At 32.2% G+C, this 23,976-nt stretch overlaps 2 protein-coding genes across 3 annotated transcripts; one reads left to right on the forward strand and one right to left on the reverse strand.

Annotated features, from left to right (window-relative positions):
- Positions 1–953: 953 nt before the first annotated feature.
- On the forward strand, positions 954–22,380 carry LOC130891425 (luciferin sulfotransferase-like). Of its 2 annotated transcripts, XM_057796172.1 has the most exons (8): positions 954–1,176; positions 1,451–1,760; positions 11,797–11,931; positions 14,293–14,392; positions 15,421–15,619; positions 17,259–17,385; positions 20,982–21,076; positions 21,990–22,380. In XM_057796172.1, the coding sequence occupies exons 2-8, from the start codon at positions 1,757–1,759 to the stop codon at positions 22,278–22,280; spliced, it is 951 nt and encodes a 316-aa protein (XP_057652155.1). In that variant the 5' UTR covers positions 954–1,176; positions 1,451–1,756; the 3' UTR covers positions 22,281–22,380. The 2 variants fall into 2 exon arrangements, with proteins under 2 accessions (XP_057652155.1, XP_057652154.1); XM_057796171.1 differs by lacking the exon at positions 954–1,176 and having other exon boundaries at positions 1,404–1,760.
- On the reverse strand, positions 17,405–19,427 carry LOC130891424 (tektin-4). The gene is made up of 2 exons (XM_057796170.1): positions 18,729–19,427; positions 17,405–18,675 (listed from the first exon to the last, which is right to left on the reverse strand). Exons 1-2 carry the CDS (start codon positions 19,291–19,293, stop codon positions 17,447–17,449), a joined length of 1,794 nt encoding a protein of 597 aa, XP_057652153.1. The 5' UTR covers positions 19,294–19,427; the 3' UTR covers positions 17,405–17,446.
- Positions 22,381–23,976: the final 1,596 nt, after the last annotated feature.

The raw sequence follows: 23,976 nt of genomic DNA on the forward strand, positions 1-23,976 counted from the left end.
GCAGAAGAATTTGAAGATATGTAAAAATATATTAATTCACAATATGCCAATTAAAAGCAATAAATGTTTATATAATTAACCATTAAAGGTCAAAGTTGATGATGAAGTCTTGAAATTGCGTACTACTTCGAATTAAAACCAATAAGTTTATTTTGAGCGCAAGTAGAAGAAGGTACGAGAGAATAGAATTTTTCAATTGGCGGAAGAACAATATCATAAAAAGTTATTGATGAAGACTATAATAAACATTAACCACGCTAGGGAAATACAAGGTGTGATTTAGACAACCGGAATATAAGGATGAAATTAGACTATCTCTTCACATTGTTTGAACGTATTTTATGGTTTACATTGTATGATACATATTTTTATCCACGACTGTTGTATAATGTATATAACGAATCAATGTATATGTTACTGGCCAAATCCTATTTCAGGACAAACTATTTTTGCCTAGGCCAAACTAGTTGATACTGTTATAAATACGCAAACTCTAGAATAAAGTAGTAGGGCCTAGTCTAAACATTATAATATATCTAAAAAGTCAAAATAAATAGATAAACTGAATAAAATACACCGTAATTGGGAAAATAACCATTTTTAATAAAAAAATAATGATTCGTCGTCCAAAGCTATGGATAATTGATAATACAAGCAAACAAATTATAACAAATAATAAGTGTTTTTTTTAATCAAAGCAACTTTGTCACAAGTCACCAAAACATGTTTTGATGTTAATTGTATTTTTGTGATTGAACAATTGTTCAAATATTACAGTTATTAATAACTATAAATAAATACCATTATTTTGCAAGATTAGATACGTAATATTTGTTAAGCTATGTACTGTATTCCAACGTTCAATAATATATTGTGTGAGAGATTTTTTAGAATAAAATAGTAATGTTTCTAGTATTGTAACAAAATTTTCCAACAAAAAAATATTTAATAATCGTGGATAAAGTATAGACTCGCGTCTAATGAGTTAGTATTCACTCGTTGATTTATTCAAATCGCTAGCGATCGTAGCAGTAACCTTAACTTCGTGAATAATAACCTTTATTATACATTCGTGAATAATCTTCTAATATATAAAATTCTCGTGAAGCGGGGTTAGTGGTTAAACTCCTCCGAAACGGCTTTCCCGATTCTTATGAAATTTTGTGTGCATATTGGGTAGGTCTGAGAATCGGACAACATCTATTTTTCATCCCCCTAAATGTTAAGGGTAATCCACCCCTAAATTTTTTTTTCAATTTTAGATAAATTTTTTTTTAATTTTTTTATACAGCATTAGTAAATACATATAACCCTGAATTTTCAGCCCTTTACAAGCTACCCCTATTTTACCATCGCGATTTTTATTTTTAATAATTTCTTTTTTTTTTTTCAATTCAATTTGATCTTCCGCCTCCACCGGTCGATAACCGATCAACGATCAATCGATCAGTTGTCCCCGCTAGATGTTTACCTGGGTCACCTCTCATCCAGCAAACATCACGGAGTAGGGATGAGAAGGAAGCCGGTCTCCTGTCTCAATATACAGTTTTCGGCCATTTTTTTTTGGTTTCATTTGTGGCTTAGATTTGGAGACACCATGCTTTTCCCATGGACAACTATATGTGGCATGTTCTCTCGTGGGAAAACCATCCAGTTTGTTTGTGTTGGCTAAAGACGGACTAACCAAGAATATTGCACACTCTATTGCGCTAAGAGGTTAATTTTTTTTTCAACTGCCATAATTGATAGTTACAATATGAGTAAGTATTTTTGATATTTAGATAACTAGCAAGAATTGTAATTTAAAATATATTCTCTACATTAATAAACATTAATTTATTACCCCACATAAAGCATTCTTTTATAGTTTATAACGCTTTCGATTATAAGTACATCCCCGAACACTTATAGTAGATAATTATTTTTATTGACCTAAAAAAATGTCTCCTACAAATAATAATGTACATGGCAAAACAACGTTTGCCGGGTCAGCTAGTATACTATAAATATATTCAACACCTCACTGTTATCAATCCATATACGAACAATAAACTGAATATTACAGAAATATTATGAATAACTTTCTTTTTCTTGTCAGTGTACTTGATAAGTATCATTTCATCGAACCTTTTAAGATTAAATTCATAACCAGATTAAAATTTTTTTGAATCTGTAATTTTCTTTTTTTTTGGTTGTAGTTCGATTGTAGTTCTATAAGGCTATAAGGCTCTTATAGAACTGCTAACTAAAAATAATGATAATTTAGTTTACGGTTTTTTCTCCAACGGTGGAAGCATCATTGAAACAAAAAAATGACAAATAAACTGATACTAGAAATTCCGAAGTTTGACTTCAAACTGCAGAAATGACAAAAAATTATCCATAAGTGTGTTATATAAATGAATATTGTGTTACTACAATGTTGACATTCAATTGTATAATGACATTATTTTTGGGGCACTAATTCGAAATACTTAGTAGCTCTACATTTTATTAGTGAACAGAGTTTAGTGTTAGTGTTAGTGGTTTATACACCAGGTATCAAATCTCTCAGACTATCTCGCAAAAAAATATTATAAGCCTCACCTGGGATCTGGAACTACCTGGCTGATATTAAAGATTTACAAGTACCTATATACTTTCTTCCATTTTTCACTTTTTTCGTCAGATAATTTATTGCTTCAAATTCAGGAAAGCAGCAAGTTTATCTCCATTGTTTTATTTCATTGGACCACTTGGATATTCACAAAACGAAAAAATAAGACAAAGTGAAAGAAAAAGCAAAAATAATTGATTAGTCAATAACGTGATTACACTGGCCAGGTGATGGATTCTCGACTGGATGAGTAACGAGGATCTTTCTTCACTGAGGAAAGCTCGACGGATTGCATTGCGGCTTACTGGACCGAGTCCGCTGTCTTCGTATTCGATAGGTATAATTGAGCCTTAAGCCTGCAAAATATTACTGGAAATTTTGAGCTTGTGGAAGTAATTAATTATTTGTTTCTACGCCCGTTATAATATTCACGTTTTTTCATTCATTTGCATTTATGAAGAATGTAATTTCTGAATCGGTCAAAAATTGTGAAAAAAAGTACCGTAGCGGCTCATTTTTTCAGGCTTTTGCGTTAAAGAAGTCCGTAACGTGTCATTGCTCAACGCAATTATAAAATTATTTTATCAAAATAAAGGGCTCTGAACAATTTCTTTCTCATGTCAATTCGTTTCTCCCATAAAGTGTCACACTTTTATTTCTTGATATTCGTTCAAGAAATTCTGTTTTGTGTGGTATTTTATTATTAGTGTTGGAGAGTAATAGTGAAGAAAGTTTAAACTGCACAACAGAAGTTATTGAATAGGCAACAACAGCAACTATGAATCTTCTCTCTGAGAAATCCAGGGAACAGTATTTAAAGGAATATAATTAATTCTTTTATGGAGTGGCGTACTAAAAAAGGCATAAACAGCTTCACCAAAAAGAGTGTTACTAACTTACTTTGAAATTAAAAATGCAAAAAACTCATTTTTTTAATCAAATTCATGTTTGTAGGTGTGCAAAGAAAAATAAAACAACTTGAACATTTTTGAAATATTTATTAAAATGTTTTTTTACTTCATATAAAGCTAATATTTTTGGTGAAGATAAATACATTATATAATAATTTCAAAAAAAATTGTATACAACATTTATTTGGGATTAATTCACGATAAAAATAATTTCCTGTCTTTATTTTACTAATATGATTCAATTATTTGAATAATCGTCGTTTTTTCCTCAAATTAAAAATACCGGCAATGTTATAGTCTGTTTTTGGAAGTGAAGAAAACAATTATAATCTGTTTTTTTTTTCAATACTCACAATTTGATGGTGACATCGACAAAAGGGAAAAAACACTTTGGTCAACTTATTCAAAACTGAAAGGCACCCTAATGGTAAATAACGATGCAGACATCAGTAAATACTCATTGCATATTTGAAAAATCAGTTTTCTATAGACTCAACAAATCCAGACGATCATTATCTCATGCATAAGGTATGATAGCAAAAAGTTTTAATTTAACCTTAGATATTATTTGTAACATTTTTCAAGTTGTTTTAATATTCGGAATCGCAGGAGCTCTGCGAAGGAAGGAATTATATAAAATAAAGTGTAATGATAATATCTAACAATAGATTAAATTTAGTAACATTTATAAAAAATATAAAAACGAACGACCCACAAATGTCAAAACTGATCATTTATTTTTGCAGTATAGAAATTGAAAATGCAAAACCCAAGTTGTAGGTATCAATATCTTTTCAAAAATTTTCTAATCTAAAAAACTACATTGGGCATACATTTCGACGCTCTCTATTGCGTCTCTATTGGTGGATTCCGGTGGTGATAACATTCAACTAAAGAAGCACGGTGGGTGGAAATTCAACACAGTTGTGGAGGGTTACGTAGACGACTCAATAAAAAACAAAATGGATTCTGCAATGAAAATTTTAACGGTAACAACTAGTTTGACTTCAAGCAACATTGAAAGTGCTCATCATTTTAACAATATTCCAATAAGTACTAATACAACTATAGACGATGTTATTTCTTTGAACTCTTTAAATCTTGCCAATTCAAGTATCAACAATAATGTAACTCCTTCTTCGCTTCAAATTAATAATGCTCATAGTTGTACTTTTAATATTACAATTACAAAATAAAAATTGATTAAAGTTTTGTCGAATTTTTTTAAATCTACGGACGTAGAAAATTTTTTGTATGAAACTCGTTAGTAAAGTAACTCTTCCACTCGTCAAGCCGTCCTACTCGTAAAAAAAGTATTATTTACTCATTTGTTGCATAAATAACTAGTTTTGGTTAGTATTCAATCTCCAAAATATTTTGCAAATATTTACTTGTAACTTGTTATTGAAGATTTCGCGAATTTTCGGTTTTAAGTAGTTTGGCAATTTGCTATTGCTACTCATTCAAATATAATAATCAACCCCGTTGAAAATAAAATTTCACTGCGCTCTAAAAGAGTGGTAGTTGAGAGTTTGATTGTGGTTATTTGGTTACGTGAAGATAGCTTATTGTATGAAAATCGTCAAACAGTGTAGTAGTAGGTGAAATTATTTCTTCCGAGGAAGTGAGCCATGGCCCCTATACCAACTTACGATGACAGTGTTAATAACAATAATGAATGTGAGACGAAAGTGTTTCCTTATAAAATTATAAATGTCCGAGAAGATATTAACAAAGAACTTTTGAAAGTGTTTACAGGTATTTTATGATATTTTTCTATCTATTTTACAAATATAAATATTTTCAATACAAACAAAGAGATTTTCAATTTTCGGCCCCGAAAGAAAAGTCCAAAATATGTAAGGTAAGTCTCACGTTTTTAAGAGGGGCAGTTTGTAGGTTGGCTTTCAACTAAATTAGATTAACTCTCTAGCTGGGGGAACACAACTTCTAAACTCGCTATAAAAACGAATCCCATTTAGAAAGTTGTTTAATTAAATTTTCAAAAATACCACCTTGTTTTAGGAGTTCGCGAGTAATTGGAAAAAAAAACTGTAAACAAGTTTTAGGTGTCAAAAATACGTTGTGATATAATGTTTCAAAATTAATGAGACTAAATTATTTTTTCTCACAACAAAATAATAAAGAGGGATAATAATGAAATGAAAATTACTAGGGGTATCTGAAAAGTTTCAGACCTCAATGTAACGATGTCAGTACTTATCAATATTATTACATATCTCATAAATTTTCGTATATGTACCTAAGCTAATTGGTCTTTTATAACCATTAACTGTACAGAAAAATAGAAAAAGACTTGAACTGGTCAAAAGTGATGTGTGTTGAAGATTACATAGCCGCATCATAAGATTTATAAGTACCTATTTCTTAATAAACGATAGAAGTTTAATTTTAATTCCAAGAATCTCTTTACAAATATCACCGAAAATACTATTTTAGGTTTTTACATTTATTAAGGAGGTCCAGGTTGTGTAGATATTCTTAACAGTTTAGTTTAGCTGCAACCTGCAAGGTGCTGTGTGAATCTATTGTGAATTCTAGTGTGATTATAGAAAATTTGGAAAGCCCGCACAAGCGCTGAAAAATCAGTCCTTTAACAGTTAATGGAAAAACATTTGTTATTTAATCTTTTTAAAGCTTTGACAGATAAACATTTGTGTAAAAGTGATAATGATAAAAAGGAATTAGTTAGTAGAACGGTTGGTGTTGGGATTTACATAGTTATTAAAGAAGAGAAAACAAATTCTGACAGTATATTAAGCTCTTGTTCTGGTTAGAAATGATAAGGATTATCATTAGCTAAGTCGAAACACACTATGAAAACTTCGTTGTTGCTGGAAAAGGCATTTCAGAGAGTCTATTTCAATAGAAAGAAACGATATTGTAGTATGGAGAAGAAATTACCAAAGGACTATGAAAGAAATGAGTAACCAAAGAAGACATATATTTTATTTAGATGGAAAATGGAGCAATGAGGAACATACACCAACTAAATTTTGGCAATATGAAACTGTTACAAGTCGAAGATATGCTTTTTCAAAGAATTTATCTACTGGCTCAAATCCACCAACGGGAAAGCGATGCAGATTGATAATAGTGTTAGTCCAGTCATTTTAGGTTTTATCTGCGAAAAATTACTTGTAAGGTAAATTTTTGTGATGAAGATATGAAAAATCGACATCGATATCGTGGCAGATAGAAAAGTCACGAAAATCAATTTTTCTGTCTGTTGAAATTTTCTTTAAAACCAACCGTTTTCGGAGTAGGGCGCTGAGAAAGCGACTATATCATGACAATGTACTCGTTTCCTCACCACCTACGAGGTAGAATGCAAAGCGCGTTTTTTTACATGATTTTTCCCGTAGGCATAATTCATGAAATTCAATTAAAGGTTTTCTTATGTAAGAATAATTTTTTATTGAAATTCAGTACGATACAAAAAAAATAACTTCATTGTCGATATCTTCAGTTTATCTTTCAGTAATAGTTGCTGACAAAACGTTGAGTGGACTCATTTCTAGATTTACATTTATATCATTATCATGTGTTGACCTTACGATTAAGCATGACTTGATAATATACTCTATAAATATATTGTTGAGCTGCTGAAAAAGTAGGTAGTAATAAAGGAAATTTGACAGCTGTACTTTTTCATGTTAGTTTAGCAAAGCTGCAGTATTTGTAATTATCTATCGATTATTCTGAAATTGGAGCACCGTATGTTGCTAGTAGAAAATGTATTCCCGTATTGACAATGATATCCCGAGAGCAATTTTGTTGTTGGATTATTTCTGCAAAATTTCTTTTCTCAAACATCTCTACGACTACCAATTTTCCTCTCCCAAAAAGTGATGGAGTTGTATTATATCGGATCATGGCATGTAGAAACAGTTGTTGAGGTTAGCTTAGGTCAGTCGAGTTTATTTTTCTTTCAACATTGTTTTTTCCTGGTTTTTAAAAAATATTTGATGTAGGTTGATCAAGTATTTGTGTGCATGTACCACTCATTATGGAAACTGGTTAAGCACAGAAAATAACTAAAATAACGTGTTTAACACTCAAGAAATAATTTTCAACTGAACTAAATACAGTCAAGCAGTAGCAGGTATAAAGAGACGGGTCTTGTAACAAAAAATATGGAACATCTGCCAGTGGATGTCATTTGGATAAGTTAAAGTAGGTTTTACTGAATTTCTAAACCTTTACAAGATAAGTATATTAAAAAACAATACAGTTTACCCCTTGGTGTACGGTGTGCAGTATGTTGCTTTATAATCGCTTTTTCAGCGCTCTACTTTGAAAACGGTTGATTTTACAGAAAAGTGCAACAGACATTTTTTGTAGATAATTTTACTAGCAACAATTTTTATATGACCGCGATTGACATCTGAGCAATATATCGCCAGGTATTTGCGAAAAACTGATTTTCGTGACCTTTTGACCTTTATAACTTTTTTATCCGGCAAGATATCGATGTCGATTTGTCACATTTTCATTACTATATCGTAATAAACGTGTATATAAAAATTCAGCTCACAAGAATTTTCCCGCAGATGGGGGCTTGTAATGCCTGAAATAACTGGGCTATGTATACACATCGGCGGTTTAAACGGTTTTGTTAAAGATGGTTCATTAGCTTTTGAATCTATTCGTTCTAGTGACTACTACCATGAGAACATGAATTCTGATGTTTTTAAAGAATGGTTCGGACAAATAATAAATTGGATTCCTGTATAATGGTTATAGATAATCAATCGATACTATAGAAAAATTGCCCAAAAACAAGTAATAAAAAAAGATTTACATAACTGTGTTCGCTCCGTAAAGAGAAATTCAAAAATATGGAGTTGATGAAATTGCAGAAAATCGTGGAATAACGGTGGTTAGATGGTTAGATATCCACCATATCATTGCGAATGAGTAGAAACAAAGGTATCTGCATAGTAGTTGGATAAAATAAAAATTTTTGACATATTTAATATGGTTTGAAAAATATTCACTGAGTCTACATAATCAAGTTAATGTAAATAATAACGGTTTTTTAATTTACAATCTTATGGGCTTGTGTAACTATCATTTTGTCATATATTTCTCAAGTTTGAATAATTTGTTTCAACAGGTGAATAGTTTTTGGAATTTTGATTGCAGAACGTTTAACTTACAAACTATTCTCATGAATATTAATGTGAAATATTATGAAAGAAAGAAAGAAAGAAACTGATGACCGTCTAGAGGTAAAAAATAATAGTAGTTATCATCATTAGCTAATGCAAGGTATTCAAAAATATTATAGTGGCACAGTGTTGTCCAATAAAAAGCTGAATTCGAAATTTCGGAGAAACAATAACAGATGATGGATAAAGGCGACGATTAAACAATGAAGTCAGTGACAGATAATTCAATAATTATTTATAATTTTGAGTCCAAATTATAATTCTCAAGCATATCTTGTAACGAATAAATGGGTTTGAATTTTAAGGATTGTAAGTACTTACCTGATAACATAATATTGGTAAACATGGAAACAAATGTCAAGTAAATTTACAAAGCTGAAAAATTTATGTCCGAAGACTTGTATGCTATTTCAATGAACAAAAGTGTATATGTGCTGCATAAGGAAACGACAATAGCTGAGATAATTCAATGAAGAATATTAGAATGTTCTGGATATTTGAAAATAATGTATCATATGGCTAGAAGAAGATATAAGAAAAAGAAAGGGCGGCCAAGAAGAACAGAGGAAAAAGAAGTACTGTCTGTCTACCTGAAGATATCTTGGAGAAAGGGATAAGGGCTGGGAAAATTCTTGCAGATAATAGTAAAAAATATTTATAAGGCTGTTATGACATATTATTACACTTTGGCAAATACAGGAATGAATGTGAAATAGCCACGCCTGTCAATGCGAGTTACTAGATGATGGTATTAGGGATTAGTAAGGTTCCTTAAGAGGATATACTAGACTACTATCGTCAGTTCTATTGTGTCTGTTAGATACTGAAGAGCACTGCGTGGGTACCTACTTTCAATGTTTTTACTAGACACCTTTTTACTTACGAGTGTCTTATGTTCTTATTACCTTAATATTGTTAAAAAACTAAGAAATAGAAACTTTCGTAACAAAAACTGCATTTCCGGCTGGAGCATTCGCTCGACATCCAATAAATTGTCGGATACGTTCGGTAAAGCAAGGAATATTACGAAAAATATTATAACGATTTTAGGTATCACAGTTATTTGTATAAAATCACAATACAAAACATAAGGAGATTTTGTTCACTTGACTTGGGTCTTCAAGATCCTCAATCTATTTTGAGAAAACTGGCAATAAATGTGATCAGTTTCCTTTTAGAATAAATATACAGACCAAAAAAATTATCGCATAACTGGTATTTTCGGATATTTTTAATACTTAATTTCAGTTTTTTGGGACAATCAGTATATGTATCTACTTAATAGATATTTTTGGTTTCTTATCATGGGCAAAGAAATATCACAATTTCTTACAAATTTTTTTGGAAGCATAAATGCTCGAGTAAATCATTTCTGTCTTGGAGAATACGTTGAGATCGAGAATTTTCTAAGTAAATTGTGTTATTGTATAGTTAAAATTTAAATGTATTTTGTCAATAATGGATGTGCCTCAACGTTTAACAAGACATGTGTCGAATGAAGAAGCCGCTAGAATCATCGCGCTTATACAAGATGGCTCATACAAGATGCCGGGGTAAATGGAGCAAAGCACCATATCCAGAGTTGTTATTCGCTACCAAGAAACAGGGCAGCTAACCAGTAGACTCGGAAGGGTAACTTCGGTAGTAGATGATCGTTATTTGAGGTTAACGGCGTTAAGAATTAGACATACCACCGCTCGAAGGCTGCAAACAGATCTGTTGGCTGCTCGTAATGTCCGAATAATCCTACAAACAGTTCGAAATAGGCTGAGAGAAGCAGGTATATGAGCCAGAGTTCCAGCTAGAGATCCACGTCTTACCAGAGAACATCGAGTAGCAAGATTGGAATTTGCTCGAGAACACGCAAATTGGAATATTCAAGATTTTATTCACGGATGAATCAAGATTTTGTCTGTATTCATCAGATAGGCGTGTACCAATATATAGGCGACGTGGTGAACGACACGATCAGGTTAATTTTTATCAAACTGAAAGCTTTGGTGGTGGCTCTATCATGGTTTTGGGAGGAATTTCTTTCGAGGGACGCACGGAGCTGGTACCAGTGAATGGTGGAAGATTAAATGCTGACAGGTACATAACCAATATCCTAGAACCCCATGTAGTGCCTTATATATCTCATATCGGTGACAACTCTGTGCTAATGCACGATAATGCTTGTTCACACGCTGCTAGAGTGGTTCGACAGTACTTATAAGAGGTCGAGATACCCACCCTGAATTGGCCTGCACGTAGCCCGGACCTTAACCCAATAGAGCATGTCTGGGACCATCTAGGATGGCAAATTCAGCAACATCCGGCACCAATAAGAACACTAGATGATGTTCTTTTTAACTTATGGGAAAACATGCCGGAAGGATACGTCCAGAACCTGTTTAGAAGCCTTCCAAGCCGAATGGAAGCTTTAACTACAGCGAGGGGCGGCAATACACGCTATTAGAAATCTATTGGCTGGTTTCAGTTTAAGCACCGTTCATTTTTTTGTATAGATTTTTTATACGATTTTTTTTATATGTTTTGGTAAATCAAACTTTTTGTCCTCTGTAGATTAAACTGATATAAAATAAAAGTTGCAAAAGGCGTATTTATTGGGGTTTTATTTCGTAATAATAATAAAATTCGAAAAACAGGCAACACATTTATAATATTTAAAAAATAATGAGTGATGCGATAATTTTTGTGGGGGTTAGCACCAGTCATTTATTTTTTAAATATGTTTCTTCGATATATATTAATAATTTGAAAATCTGAACTTTCAAATGATGGTGACACATTTATTCGGATTAAGTTTGGCATGTATGAGACTAGGATTTAGGGCAATGAATTAGCTAATTCATAGAGATAATTTATATAGTCTTTTCGGACCTTCGGTCTATTTTAACTGAATTTAAATAGATTTCTCTCTACGATAAAACTAGAATAATGAATATTCATTTCAGATTTTATACTTTAATTCTGACTAAATGAATGTCAATATTCAACTTCAGGAACACCCTATATGGTTTCTAGTTATTTAGTGATATAATTCATGTTACTTGAGTATGTTGGAATATTATCTATCAAATTATATTTTAAGGAGAAAAATCTGGATTTCTCCAGGTGGGGCCAAAAAAATGGTTCTTTCCTAGTGGATACAAACGTGAAGCAGAGCATCTATATAATTTCGTTGCAAGGCCGACTGATGTTTTTATTGTCACATTTCCAAGGTCAGGTAAGTGAAAGTTGTACTCATTGAAGTGAACCCCGTTATGGTTGATGAACTACATTTATATTTATGGCTTTCTCGATCAATAGAATATTAACACTAATTTTAAACATTTCATCATTTTTATATACACATTTCAATAAACATATATTAATAAATGTGTCAATCTACCTCACTTGAACTTAAAAGTGCATATCTTCATTATTTTGGATTTTCTATTACGAACCAAGATAAAAAGTGAGTAGCATATGAGTTTTGTGAAAGCCAATGGTCTACCGACTGTTACAATGTCGATCTTTACTGAAATATAAGGTATTAACTAAGTTCCTGATACTACAGAGGTAGGGCTATGGTTTGAAATAGTTGTTCCATTTTCAAATTAAACACCCTTAATAAGAAATCTCGTTTTATCTTAGCGATTCATGAATGATACATATTTTGAGTTTAAAGTTAACATTAAATTCATATATCTTCTTTTTCCTTTTATACTGCCTGTTTCAGTCCAAATATTAAGTCTCCTCCTGATCTTTTTTTGCGATATTGGGCTCCGGCGCTCATATTTTCTTTTTGTTTCTGTGCCTAGTGTGTATGGTTTCAGGTTTATTGTCCATTTTGTCATCTGTTTTTTGGCATTCTTTCGAAGTGATCTCTCCTACCTTGCTTATGATATTTAATCCTTCTCATCACATTCCCTAATATCCTAACATTTCATTCTCATCTCTTAAGTTCACTCCGTCAATTGTTCTTAGCATTTTCATTCCGTTGCATACGTGAAAATAGGTCTTACGCATTTTTTGTGGATTATTTTTTCATATAATTTTTCTCAAATATCCAGTGACTATTGATGATTTGCCCTTTTGAGCTCGTGTGTCCTCTATTAAATTCCTCTTCCTTGATATTGCTATTTCAAGGTAATTGAATTTCATTGTATGTTGTATTATGTTGTTGTGTACAGATATTTCACATCTAATCGGATATTTGTCTATGACCATTGAGTCTTCTTAGATGAGATGCTCGTATTATATTTATCTGCTGTTATCTTCATGTTATAGACGCTGAAGTTTCTCTCCAATCTCTATTAGTAGTACTCTATCATATTCATAGGATAACCTTTTTAATGATTATTCTCTCCTACTGTAGCCTGCGTTGACATTTTATAATTTTGTCGATGATAATATTTACTACTAAGGCTATCCCTCATTTTCAGAAGTTAAAAAATATTTAGATATTTATGATCTATATTATTTTCCTATAGAAACTTAATCGTACTTTAAAAAATGATTTAGTGAGAACAACAACACATACAAACATGGGTCGGTTGAGCTTTATATTGATATTTCTATTAATGAACCTCTATTGTTTTTCCGACGTTGAAATTTCATCTTCAAGTCTCATCGCTATGTTTTCAGTGAATAGTTTTTGAAGATTGAATTCAACAAAGTTGTTTTTTCCATTCGTACGGTATGACACCGAACATTACAATCTTTTGGAATAGGGTGACGACTGCCTTCTTCAGTTTCTCCTCTCCATACTTGATTAGTTCATTGGTTTTATTGTCCAAACCAGGTAGAATTTGCTTCAACGTTCTTTAATGTTAATATTATCATTTAATGGGTTCTCTATCATTAATTCATTCTTCAATCTTTCCAATATCAAAAGTAAAAAAAAAGAATAGTCAAGGGTTATTATCTTTACCAGTAACCCTGGATCACGTGCACGCGATGAACATTCACTTTAACACACGTCTTTCAATAAATTATGAGTTTTATTGGCGGTTTTTCAAGGAAAATTTCCATTCGTTGCTGTACTGCCAAAACACTAGTAATAACCTGAAAATAAATCCCAAGTACCCATATTTTAGATGCTCCATATTTTTGAATTTTATATAATCTATGAATTTGGCTTAAACTCTATGGCAACTATCCATGATCTACCTCTGTTTATTTTTTCTAGGAAAATACCCCCCTATTGTTCTGTTCTCTTTGCTATTGAAATAAATTGTTAGGTTAGTTGATTACAAGTGAAAAGCTACTTACTATAACCCCTTCAAGACAACTAGTTCCAATACTTATTTCTGAAATAAGTACATGTTTAGAGAAACTATACACTCCAGCACTCATTAACTGAGTCTATATTTTTAAAGATTGGCTAGATTCCTTCGTACACAGATTACTGCTGCATAGGCCCAGCTGTGAAGCAAAAAAAATAATTATCACCTGGTCAAACATTCCTTAACTAGTTCAAACCTACAAAAATCATTTTTTTTCTCATAGAACTAAAGTACGTTTCCCTTTTGGATTCTTTAGTGGTCTATTTAAGAGAACTTCGATAGATTATTATGAAATTGTATTATTATTCTTTGCTTAGGCACAACGTGGACTCAAGAGCTAGTTTGGTTGTTAGCAAATGATTTGGATTATGAAACAGCCAACAAGGTTCTACTGGCGCAGAGGTTTCCTTTTTTAGAGTAAGTGAATTTTTCGTTTGGTTTCTTCAAGATAAATGAGTAATGTATCCGTGCCTCATGAGTTCGGTTCAATATAGGACGATTCATAAATTTTAAAGCATATGTCAAAGTATCAATATTTCACATAAAGGAACAATATTTATGAGATTTTTTTCGAACGCCATCAATGTCGACATAAACAATACATTTAAAATGGACTTGAAACTTGTGGAATCTCTAGACTAGATTATTGATAAATACTTTCTCCTTTTTTCCTTATCTTTCTTTTTCAAGTTATCATATTACTAATATTTATATTTCTATGCAAATTAATTACTCTTGATTTAACTTTCCACTAGTGATTTTCCATGTACTGGTAATTTTGTACACATTGTGTCCCAATTTAAAGATACGACGTTATCATTAATTTTGTTAGATAACAACACAGCCATGGGTATTCTTATACGGTGTGTGAATTGCATCAAATTCTTATTCTTTACTAATTACGAGATAATAAAAGGTACAAAGTTATTGAAAACTATTGATCAAATTTGATGAATACTTGATAATATTTATCTGCTTTTAAATACAGCAATGAGATAGTTACGAACAAGATTTTTCGAAATTGGTAGAATCACCATTTTGTTGTAACCAGATGACTATTTAGCATGTACAGGATTAAAAAAAACTAACCCATTGTGGCAAAGAATGCCAAATGTCTTACTCCATAGAGACTTTCGTTAAGAAAATTAGTTCTATAATTTCCCAAATCCCTGCCCAAACATTAACTTCCGGGTTTTTACTCCTATTGAAGATTCCCAGGTGTGAAGAAGCGTACTGAAACTCCGGCATACGAAGAATACGCGCACCGCATTTTCGTGATTTCTTGTACATGCTGGGCACTCCGGTGAATTCTCATGCTTTTGGGTCAAGTAGTTATTCACCTCTTTTTTTTTCTTATTGTTATTCCACAAGTTTTTTCAACTAGTAATTATAAAATTCACGTTATATTGATGATTCAAGACATTTTTGTTTAATTATTGTTTCAGATTTAGCTGTTTTGTACACAAGGAAGTCAAGGCCAATCTTTTAAAAGTAAACCAGTTCGACCCACCCAGTTGTAAATTGATTGAAACACTCGATTATCCTTCTTGGAAATACCTGGACACTATAAAGGAGAACCGTTTCATAAAAACTCATTTACCATTCAGTTTGTTACCATCAAATTTACTCAACGCTGGATCCAAGGTATTCGTTTTGGAATCTAATTTGTTATCTTATCAAAGTTATTTTGAGAAATGTGAAGATTAATGCATAGATTAGGGTAATATTATTACTTTTATTAGTGTCATACTAGATTCAATTGATTCATTACAACGTTAAAGCATACAATACCGTTTTAAAATAAAGAACGCGGCAACTCGAACAGTTTAACATAGAAGACAATTTTTTCCTAAAATTTGTAAACTTACATAACTATTTTTACCACCCTCCCATATTTTTGTTTTCATAGCTTCTTTTTAAGCATTTTCAGCCCAGAATAAATTTGTTTTCTTTTTCTATTTCTAATTCTGTTTGTTTTTAGAGGCAGTATTCGACGCCGTTTTTCTATTTACTATGGCACCTGTAGAACTGATGCTCGATCGTCTTTTCTTCTCTTTGCAGTAGTTGTGCGTTATCACTTCCCATTTCTGGAGTCTTATGCTAACAGTATAATGCCCAATGATCCCTCTTATGGTCTTTTGGATTGGGTATTTTGTGAATATTATTATCATTTGTTTTTCTTCTTAATTGATATTTGGTCAAATCGTTCTGGACATCGTGCAACCATTTCTGTTTGGTCTGATGTTTGATTCTGATTGTTATGTCGATGGCAACTAACAATTTCATCGGTGCTATAAACTCTTCGGCATCCTCTCTCCTCGTCCTACTTTTAACATGCCCATATCCCTCAGACTCCTCTTTCTCTTCTTCTTGTCCAGGTACAGAGCAAAGGCTTACTCCACTGTCACGAATATTTCATTCACTATTCCATAAGTAACTTTTTTAGAATGTTTACAATTCATTTGAAGAAACACAGGCCCCTATTCCATTACCGAGGCATGTGTGAAGATTGAGACTTCTTTTTTGTTTACGATGGATTTTTCATCCCATTCTTCTCTTGTAGGAATGTTTATTTTTATCATCTCCTTAAGCCCTTTTTGTTATCATATGGTCGGTATTTTTATTTATTTTTATTATTTTTCCTCCCATTTTACCCATTTTCTGCAGGATGATTATATCTCTATCATTTTTTTGCTTTCAAAGGTTGTTTTCTCTCAACCTAAGAGCACCTTTCGAGGCTACAACTTTTATGAACAATTCTATAGGTCCAAGGGTTTAAATTGCTTCTTGTGTTGTTTGTACAGTACTTATCATGGTTCTGGTGATTTCCAGTACTGCTATCATCTGCAGTTTCTTTTTTTTTAGATGTCCACCAAGCTATGGATTCATAGATTATGGCCTTGTGATTGCTCTAAACAATCAATATGATACTTTTCGTAGCACTCCCCATTTTTACCAAACATCTGTTTAGGTATTTTGTGAACAGAATTATTTGGATGTTTCCTAAATACTGATGAAAAACTTATAATATATATATATATATATATATATATATATATATATATATATATATATATAACCTAAACGAATTATTATGAGAAACGTGCACTCTTATTTGGTTTCTGATTTTCTCGCTAATAATATTTGCCGTTTCCTTTAAAATTTACCCTGATGCTAATATAGCGCCACCCTTATTTACGTATTTCGATGGACACTTCTCATAACGTGTCATCTATTAATACCTAGAAAGAATATAGGTTCAGATGCATGTATACGATTTTAGGTTATTTACGTAGCAAGACATCCAAAAGATGTTGCAGTATCTTACTACCATTTGAACCGAACTTATGTAACACAAGGATACGTAGGGGATTTCAAAAATTTCTGGAAATACTTCCAAAGTGGTTTAGGTGAGTAAGTGGACATTAGTTACTCGTATTTTTTATTTGATGTGTAATATAAAGGAAAACATTAATGACCCGATAGCGCAGCTGCTGAAGGATAATAAGATCTTATCCTCCTCGTTCTCTGATTATCGATTTCTAAAGTTTTCATTTTCAGCATAATTTCTCTTTCCAAATCACTTCTAGCTTTCATTAATCTGCCTTGAGAATCTTCAACTTGAGCCAACTGAGCTTGTAGTGCAGCAACAGATTCACCTATCGATTTTACTTCTTCTATTAAACTGAAGTGAACATTGTCTCGACAATTTTCAACTCTCGGTCGAAGTAGTCGGTTATCCAATCGAGTTTGTGCTTTCTTCATAGGGGTATCTAATCTTCGTATCGCTTCTCGTAAACTTTCTTTTAAATCCTCAACATCGGCTAGTCGTTTCAAAACTCCTTTCAATTCATCCTCCAATCTTTTAGTTACTTCTTGAGCGCACGCTACTCGTTTAGCTAAGGCGGCTTCTACTCTATCAGCTTGTGCTCTCAGATCTTTTGAAGCGTTGTTCAAGATATCGTCTAACGTTCCCCTCAAAGTGACTGATCTTTGTCTGGTGGCTTCTCCTTCCAGAAGAGTTTCTCTTGTAAAATGTTCCCAATAGTCTGGTGTTGATTGTTCGTCTGGAAACCTAACAGCTCCTGGTTTAAACATAAGTACTGTTGACCTATTATTCAAAGCCATGTTTATTGAATCAATTTCATGGGATACTTTTTTATCGCTCCAATCGTATTCTAAGCGCTGTTTAGCCGTCTTGTCTTCTAAAAGTTGTTTTTCCACGTCTTTGAGAGTTCTTGAAAAAATTTCTCGTATTTCTGCACACAAAGCGACTTCCTTCATAACTTCTTCTTCTACTTCATCTCTTACCAGTTCTGCATCCATCCTACCAGTTCTTCTCTCCAAACTTTCCCCGGAAATCGACTCAGGAAGCGTTAATACTTTACTGGCTTGCTTTAATCGATGTCTTTGTTCCTCCATGAAAGTTATTTCTTCTGAAGCTGCTGCTATAGCCCTTTCTAATTCACATTTCCAACGATGAAGCTCAAGTTCTCGTTGATTTAATCTTTTTGTATTGTCTGCTTGGTTTTTGTCGACGTCCGTGAATGATTCGGTAAGACATTGCCTCCCATTCCAATCTATGAGGTTAGCTCTATGTTGTTCCCTAGTAGCCATATCTAGTACTTCTTTATTGTGGGATCTCCAATCTCCTTCACTGTACCTAGCAATTGAGTATTTGTCTACTACTGGTCTTATTCCTGAAAATATGTTGAGGATAGGGATTTTAAGAGATAAAAAATTTTCACGATACCTGTTAATCCAGAGAGTGGTCCCCAATCTACTCTTCCAGTTGCCCACGGACCAATTGGTCCCATACTCTTCCCTAGCGGATGCGGTAAAGAATCATTAGGCTGGGGTAAATAACAAGGTGGATTGATTTGCTGCTCCGGTTGCTCTGGTCTTTTTTGAATGGGTGCTGTGACGGATTGTTGAGCGTACATTTCTTCGGCGGTTTTGGGTCCGGTATCTTTTTTCAAAATACTTTTCAAATTCTCTTGTTTCGCTGGTTTTTGTTCAACATTTCCACATTCGTCTAGTTCATTTTTTGTACAAGGTGGAATACCTCCCTTGTATCCACCATCTGCCTTATCTTTTTCATCGGAAAATTTAACTTCTCTAACCGGAGGAACAGTTAGGTCTGGTTTAAGATCGGAAGAATTCACACCCAAGCTTGGTTGGTTGTTTCCTTGAACATCTTTGAATTGAACATTCGGTTCTGGCGTTGTATTTTGTTCAATATAACTTGTATCATTTTTCGGTACGAATTGAGCAAGATGAGGGCACGGCCCGCAGTATCTTGGAGGATATTCGGCCATTTTTCATAAGTATAAAAATATAGATAAAAACTTTATGCATATATTTGTCACTGACAGATATTCTACTTTCATTTTAACAATCTTAAGGATATTACTATCCTTATTTAACGTTTACAAAATAGATGAAATAGTAACCAATAGCATCAGTATCTAAAACCAATTGATTGTATAGAGTGTGTTCATGTAGTTACATAACTTACTCTTATTTCGATTTCTGTAAGGTTTAGAAAAATATATTGATTATTACTTTTTTACAATAGTTGAAGACATTTGTTTAAGTCGATTATATACCAAGTGCACCGCTACTCCAATATAACTTAACGTTAACATTTTTTCGAAAAGTATATTTTTCTGTTTTTTATAAACTATTAAACTATAAATACAATCCCGTATTGTGTCATTCTACATTCAATAATAATAATTTCAAAGTTGAAGTCATTGAAATTTCAATTATTAGTTTTACGTCAAATTTTTTTGACACTTGTTGTTTTTTAATGTCATGAATTATTTTTCATTATCATTGGTGAAAGAAGTTGATTAGGTACTTTGAAAATGTACTAGGTTAACCCAATGGGAAATAATAACAATTATTACCTTAAGAACTTATGGTGATCGTGAAAGAAATTATGATGAGGTAGCTAGATACATAATATAATTATTAAAACTGTAGTTTTGAGAAATATGGAACTTGTGAAAGAACTGAGTTCAACTAAAAATCTCCCTCGAACTGATAAAAAAAAGATCGTAAAAGTTTTGAGAAATATGTCACTTCTGGAAGAACCAAGTGCAACTGAAAATCTCCCCAAAATTTGCCAACCAGAAACCGGAACTAATGACGAAACATCCTTGGATGTTATGAAAAGTTTCATAGAGAATCCTTGTAGATCCATTCTGAAAACTGCACTACAACGATTTGTCTGTAACATTATAAAGATAAAGTAATGCGTGTAGATGATCAAAAAATGGAATTTTCTGAAGTTATAATGCTAAAGGTATAACATGAGAAATGAAATGAAATGAGAAATTCAAAATTTTGATGAAATTTGGTTTTAGCAAAATGATGCATTAGCAAACTTTAGTGCTACTGTTCAATATTACTTTAATGAAGTTTTCATCCAACTGGATTTGAAGAATGGTTACAATAGAGTAGCCTGCCAGAGATGCCGATATGTCTTCTTGAGATTTTTTTGTGGATATTTAAAAAATATTGTGTTCAAGATGCGATGAACTGAAAATATATTACCAAAAAGGAAAACTAACAGTTTTACCAAGTTAAAAATAGGGATACTTAAATTAGAAACCATATATAAAATTGGGAACCTAGTTATTATAGCAAAAACACGTACGCAAATTTTCATTCAATTCGAACATTGTTTCACCAGCCCGCATATCTGAATCATTATGATAAAGAAGATCTTAAGAGCACAAGGAGTGACCTTTTCCCTCAAGTATTTAACTCTTTATCTTTTTAAAATATTGGCTAATCACTGCCAATATAGTGACTAATAACAACCATTTTCTATGAACTAAAATCGTACATAGTTTGAGTAAGCATAAACTCTACTACTTTTATTATCAAAAACTGCATTGTTCTTTTCCATTTTTGGAAAAACATAATTGCAATGAAGTACTAAATTTAGCACTTTTTGTAATTTTTTACTTTTAGTTTAAATTTTTTAAAATTTCAGTTGCATGGGGACCATATTGGGAGCATCTCAAAGAAGGATGGAGCCGGAGACATGAAAAGAACGTTCTATTCTATTTTTATGAAGATATGAAAAAGGTATAGTAAGTGACTGAAAAATTTCCTAATAATCTAATACATTCTCACAACACTATTTATTCTTTCCTACTCTTAGAAAAACAGTTCTTCTTTCATATTCACGTCCCCTATCTAAGTTTCTTGATCTTCCTTAAACTGTGCAACTTGAAGCAAGGTAACTATGATTAGAGAAGCATAATGTTCTCAGGATACAAAGTGAAAATAGCAGCACCTAGACAATGAAGGTCTCATATAGTCATCCCTGACAAAAGACCACGTCGATTTCTTAAAAGATAAGATGATGAATTCAAGACGGAAACTGGAAAGACTCATGAGTAATCGATCTAAGCTGGAACTGAACACCAAGTTCTAGCTTATCAGTACCATCCTTATCTCCATCATGATATGAGACCCATCTCAATATCCAGCTGAAGGAGCTTACGGACTACGCCATACATTCCAAGCCGGAATGACCAGCATTGAGGAAACTTTGGCTTTAATTTGTGAAGATTGGCAATCTCTCGAATAAGGACAGATTAAGCAAATGGATTCTCTCTTTTAGGTCATTTTTAGTCGTACAAGGTCATATACAAACTTACTCTTTCTAGAATATTTCCTGCTGAAGATAATCACAAATAATAATAATAATCCAAGAAAAAAATTCAAAGTGGTAATAATAAGGGTGTAAGCCAATATTTCCAACTTGTCCTTAGCATGCTTTTTTATTATTGTTAATCAAAATTTCATGAGTTTTTTCATGATTATCATTTAATTTATCGTCGGTGGTGCATTCTATGTAATTTAAGAATCGATTACTTAGACTATTTTTAGGGTTAGGTTAGTCATTTCATTGTTCCATACAACAAATAGTTAACCATTATTGTTCTAGAATAGATTTTGTTGTTCTTTTTTAATTTCAAATAATTTTTTTTAGAATCCGATAGCGACTTTCAGAAAGTTGGCCACGTTTTTGGGAAAAAATTATTCGGATGAAGAATTAAGTATTCTGGAAAATCATCTTAGGATTGATAATTTCAAAAATAACAAATCAGTCAACAACGACGAACACAGAAACATCGGTTTAATCGCTAATGGTGAGGAAAGTTTCATTAGAAAAGGAGTTATTGGAGGATGGACTACTTATTTCGATGAAAACTTATCTCAAGAAGCAGATAGATGGATTGAAGACAACCTACGGAGTAGTAATATTGTGTTGCCTTATTAAGATTCATCTAACTGTATGTGATATAAGTGATATATATATATATATATATATATATATATATATATATATATATTATTAATAAAAATTTAGTTAATAGATAAATAAAAAATGTTGAGTACAAACAAGTATTTATTTCATTATTAATAGAAGGATAACACACAAAATTGTCAAAATTTTAGACATTTAGTCAAAAATCTAATAATATTTCATCAAATTTCATTTAAAGCGTTCAATCTACAAGATGTCTATTTAAGGCCCCATAACATAGCAAATCCAATGACATAAATATGCAGACTCCATAGATATAGGGTATAGTTTGAAGTTTTAATTCCATGATATTTTCTTTCTTTCGCTAGTTTCTACTCAAGAAAAGATATTTTTATACTTTTTTAATATCGAAATTCTAAATCAGCAGTAATATAGAAGGAGATATAGACCTTCTACTACTTGTTGTTTGCGTGTTAACAAACACTGATACCCTGAGAAGATATAAGAATATTTACATTGAATAACACCAGAAAATAGACCACTTCCTCTTTATTTTTAGCAATCCTCAATGTTTGAGTGAGATTCTTGCCTGCTAGTTTTTAGAAGGTTCATGTATCTTCTGATCGATAACCTCACCTGGACTTTCTCTTCCAGAATAAATCTCCAAGACCAATTTTTTTAACTACATAACCAAATAATTTCGTTATAGTTTCCGCCACCCTAATACTCAATCCCTTATGTTTTCTAAGCTTGTCTAGAATACATTAGTTTCTTCTTTTCTTTGTTCAGGATACTCTTTACCTGTTCTTTCCAGAGTTCAGCATTCTGATCCATATAGGAAGAGTGAAAAAATCAAAATTATATCCTTATATTTTGTACTCTTTTATTCTTCATAGGTTATACGTTTGAACAAGAGACCGACTAGTCAAAACGCAATGCAGATGTGAGAAGATGGTGCCTTTTGGCAACAATTCTACAGGCTTACAGACCAAAAAAAAACATGTAAAGCTGTACCTTGAAATTCAGGGACCAAAATACTTTATTTAAGAAAACAAAATGATACAAGTCAAAGAGGAGTTGGTTGATCAGGAATAAAGTAAACCCGAATATCTGCCCAATCCGACGACATAAGAAATATATGCAAAAAGGCAAGACAAATGCGAGGCGACTTTTCCTTACTGTGAACCCGTCATATTTATCTGGAAAATGGCACAAACTTATCTGGTTGGATAGAAGTAGATGAATAAATGGACCTATAATAATATACTTAAAAACTATGTTCCTATGCGTCTCAATGTGTGATTTTCAGAGTAGAAATATAAATAATTTCAATATATTTGGTTTACTTTAAGAAAAAAGGTAGATGAAAATTTGGATAATTATGATTGCATTATAAAAAATAAATGTTTTAGTACATGTTAGGAGCTAACCTGTCTTAATATTGAATGAGCGGTAATACCCGAACAGTAGACCGCCATTACTTGCACCATAGGGTAATAGCGGTCAATGAAGGGTTTTACAAAATGATTGAAAAATATGAAACGCGTGATAGATTGATAGTGTACTTGATATATATCTTTGGTCCACTATATAGGCTTTGTAAATGAATGATTACCTATCCCGTAAGTCCCTTTAAAAAATTTCAAAATGGATCAATGCTTAAGTCATCGATATTCCCCTAACTTACGCTAAGTCGAGTTACGAGTAA

This window comes from Diorhabda carinulata, chromosome 3, assembly GCF_026250575.1.
Source record: "Diorhabda carinulata isolate Delta chromosome 3, icDioCari1.1, whole genome shotgun sequence".
NCBI classification, from domain to species: domain Eukaryota; kingdom Metazoa; phylum Arthropoda; class Insecta; order Coleoptera; family Chrysomelidae; genus Diorhabda; species Diorhabda carinulata.

Excerpts from the sequence above, each read along its gene's own strand:
- LOC130891425 (XM_057796172.1), top strand. Across the intron at positions 15,620-17,258 it reads TACTCAACGCTGGATCCAAG|GTTATTTACGTAGCAAGACA; the intron begins GTATTCGTTTTG and ends ATACGATTTTAG. Across the intron at positions 21,077-21,989 it reads TTTATGAAGATATGAAAAAG|AATCCGATAGCGACTTTCAG; the intron begins GTATAGTAAGTG and ends AATTTTTTTTAG.
- LOC130891424 (XM_057796170.1), bottom strand. The coding sequence starts at position 19,293 with ATGGCCGAATATCCTCCAAGATACTGCGGGCCGTGCCCTCATCTTGCT. Across the intron at positions 18,676-18,728 it reads ACCACTCTCTGGATTAACAG|GAATAAGACCAGTAGTAGAC; the intron begins GTATCGTGAAAA and ends ACATATTTTCAG.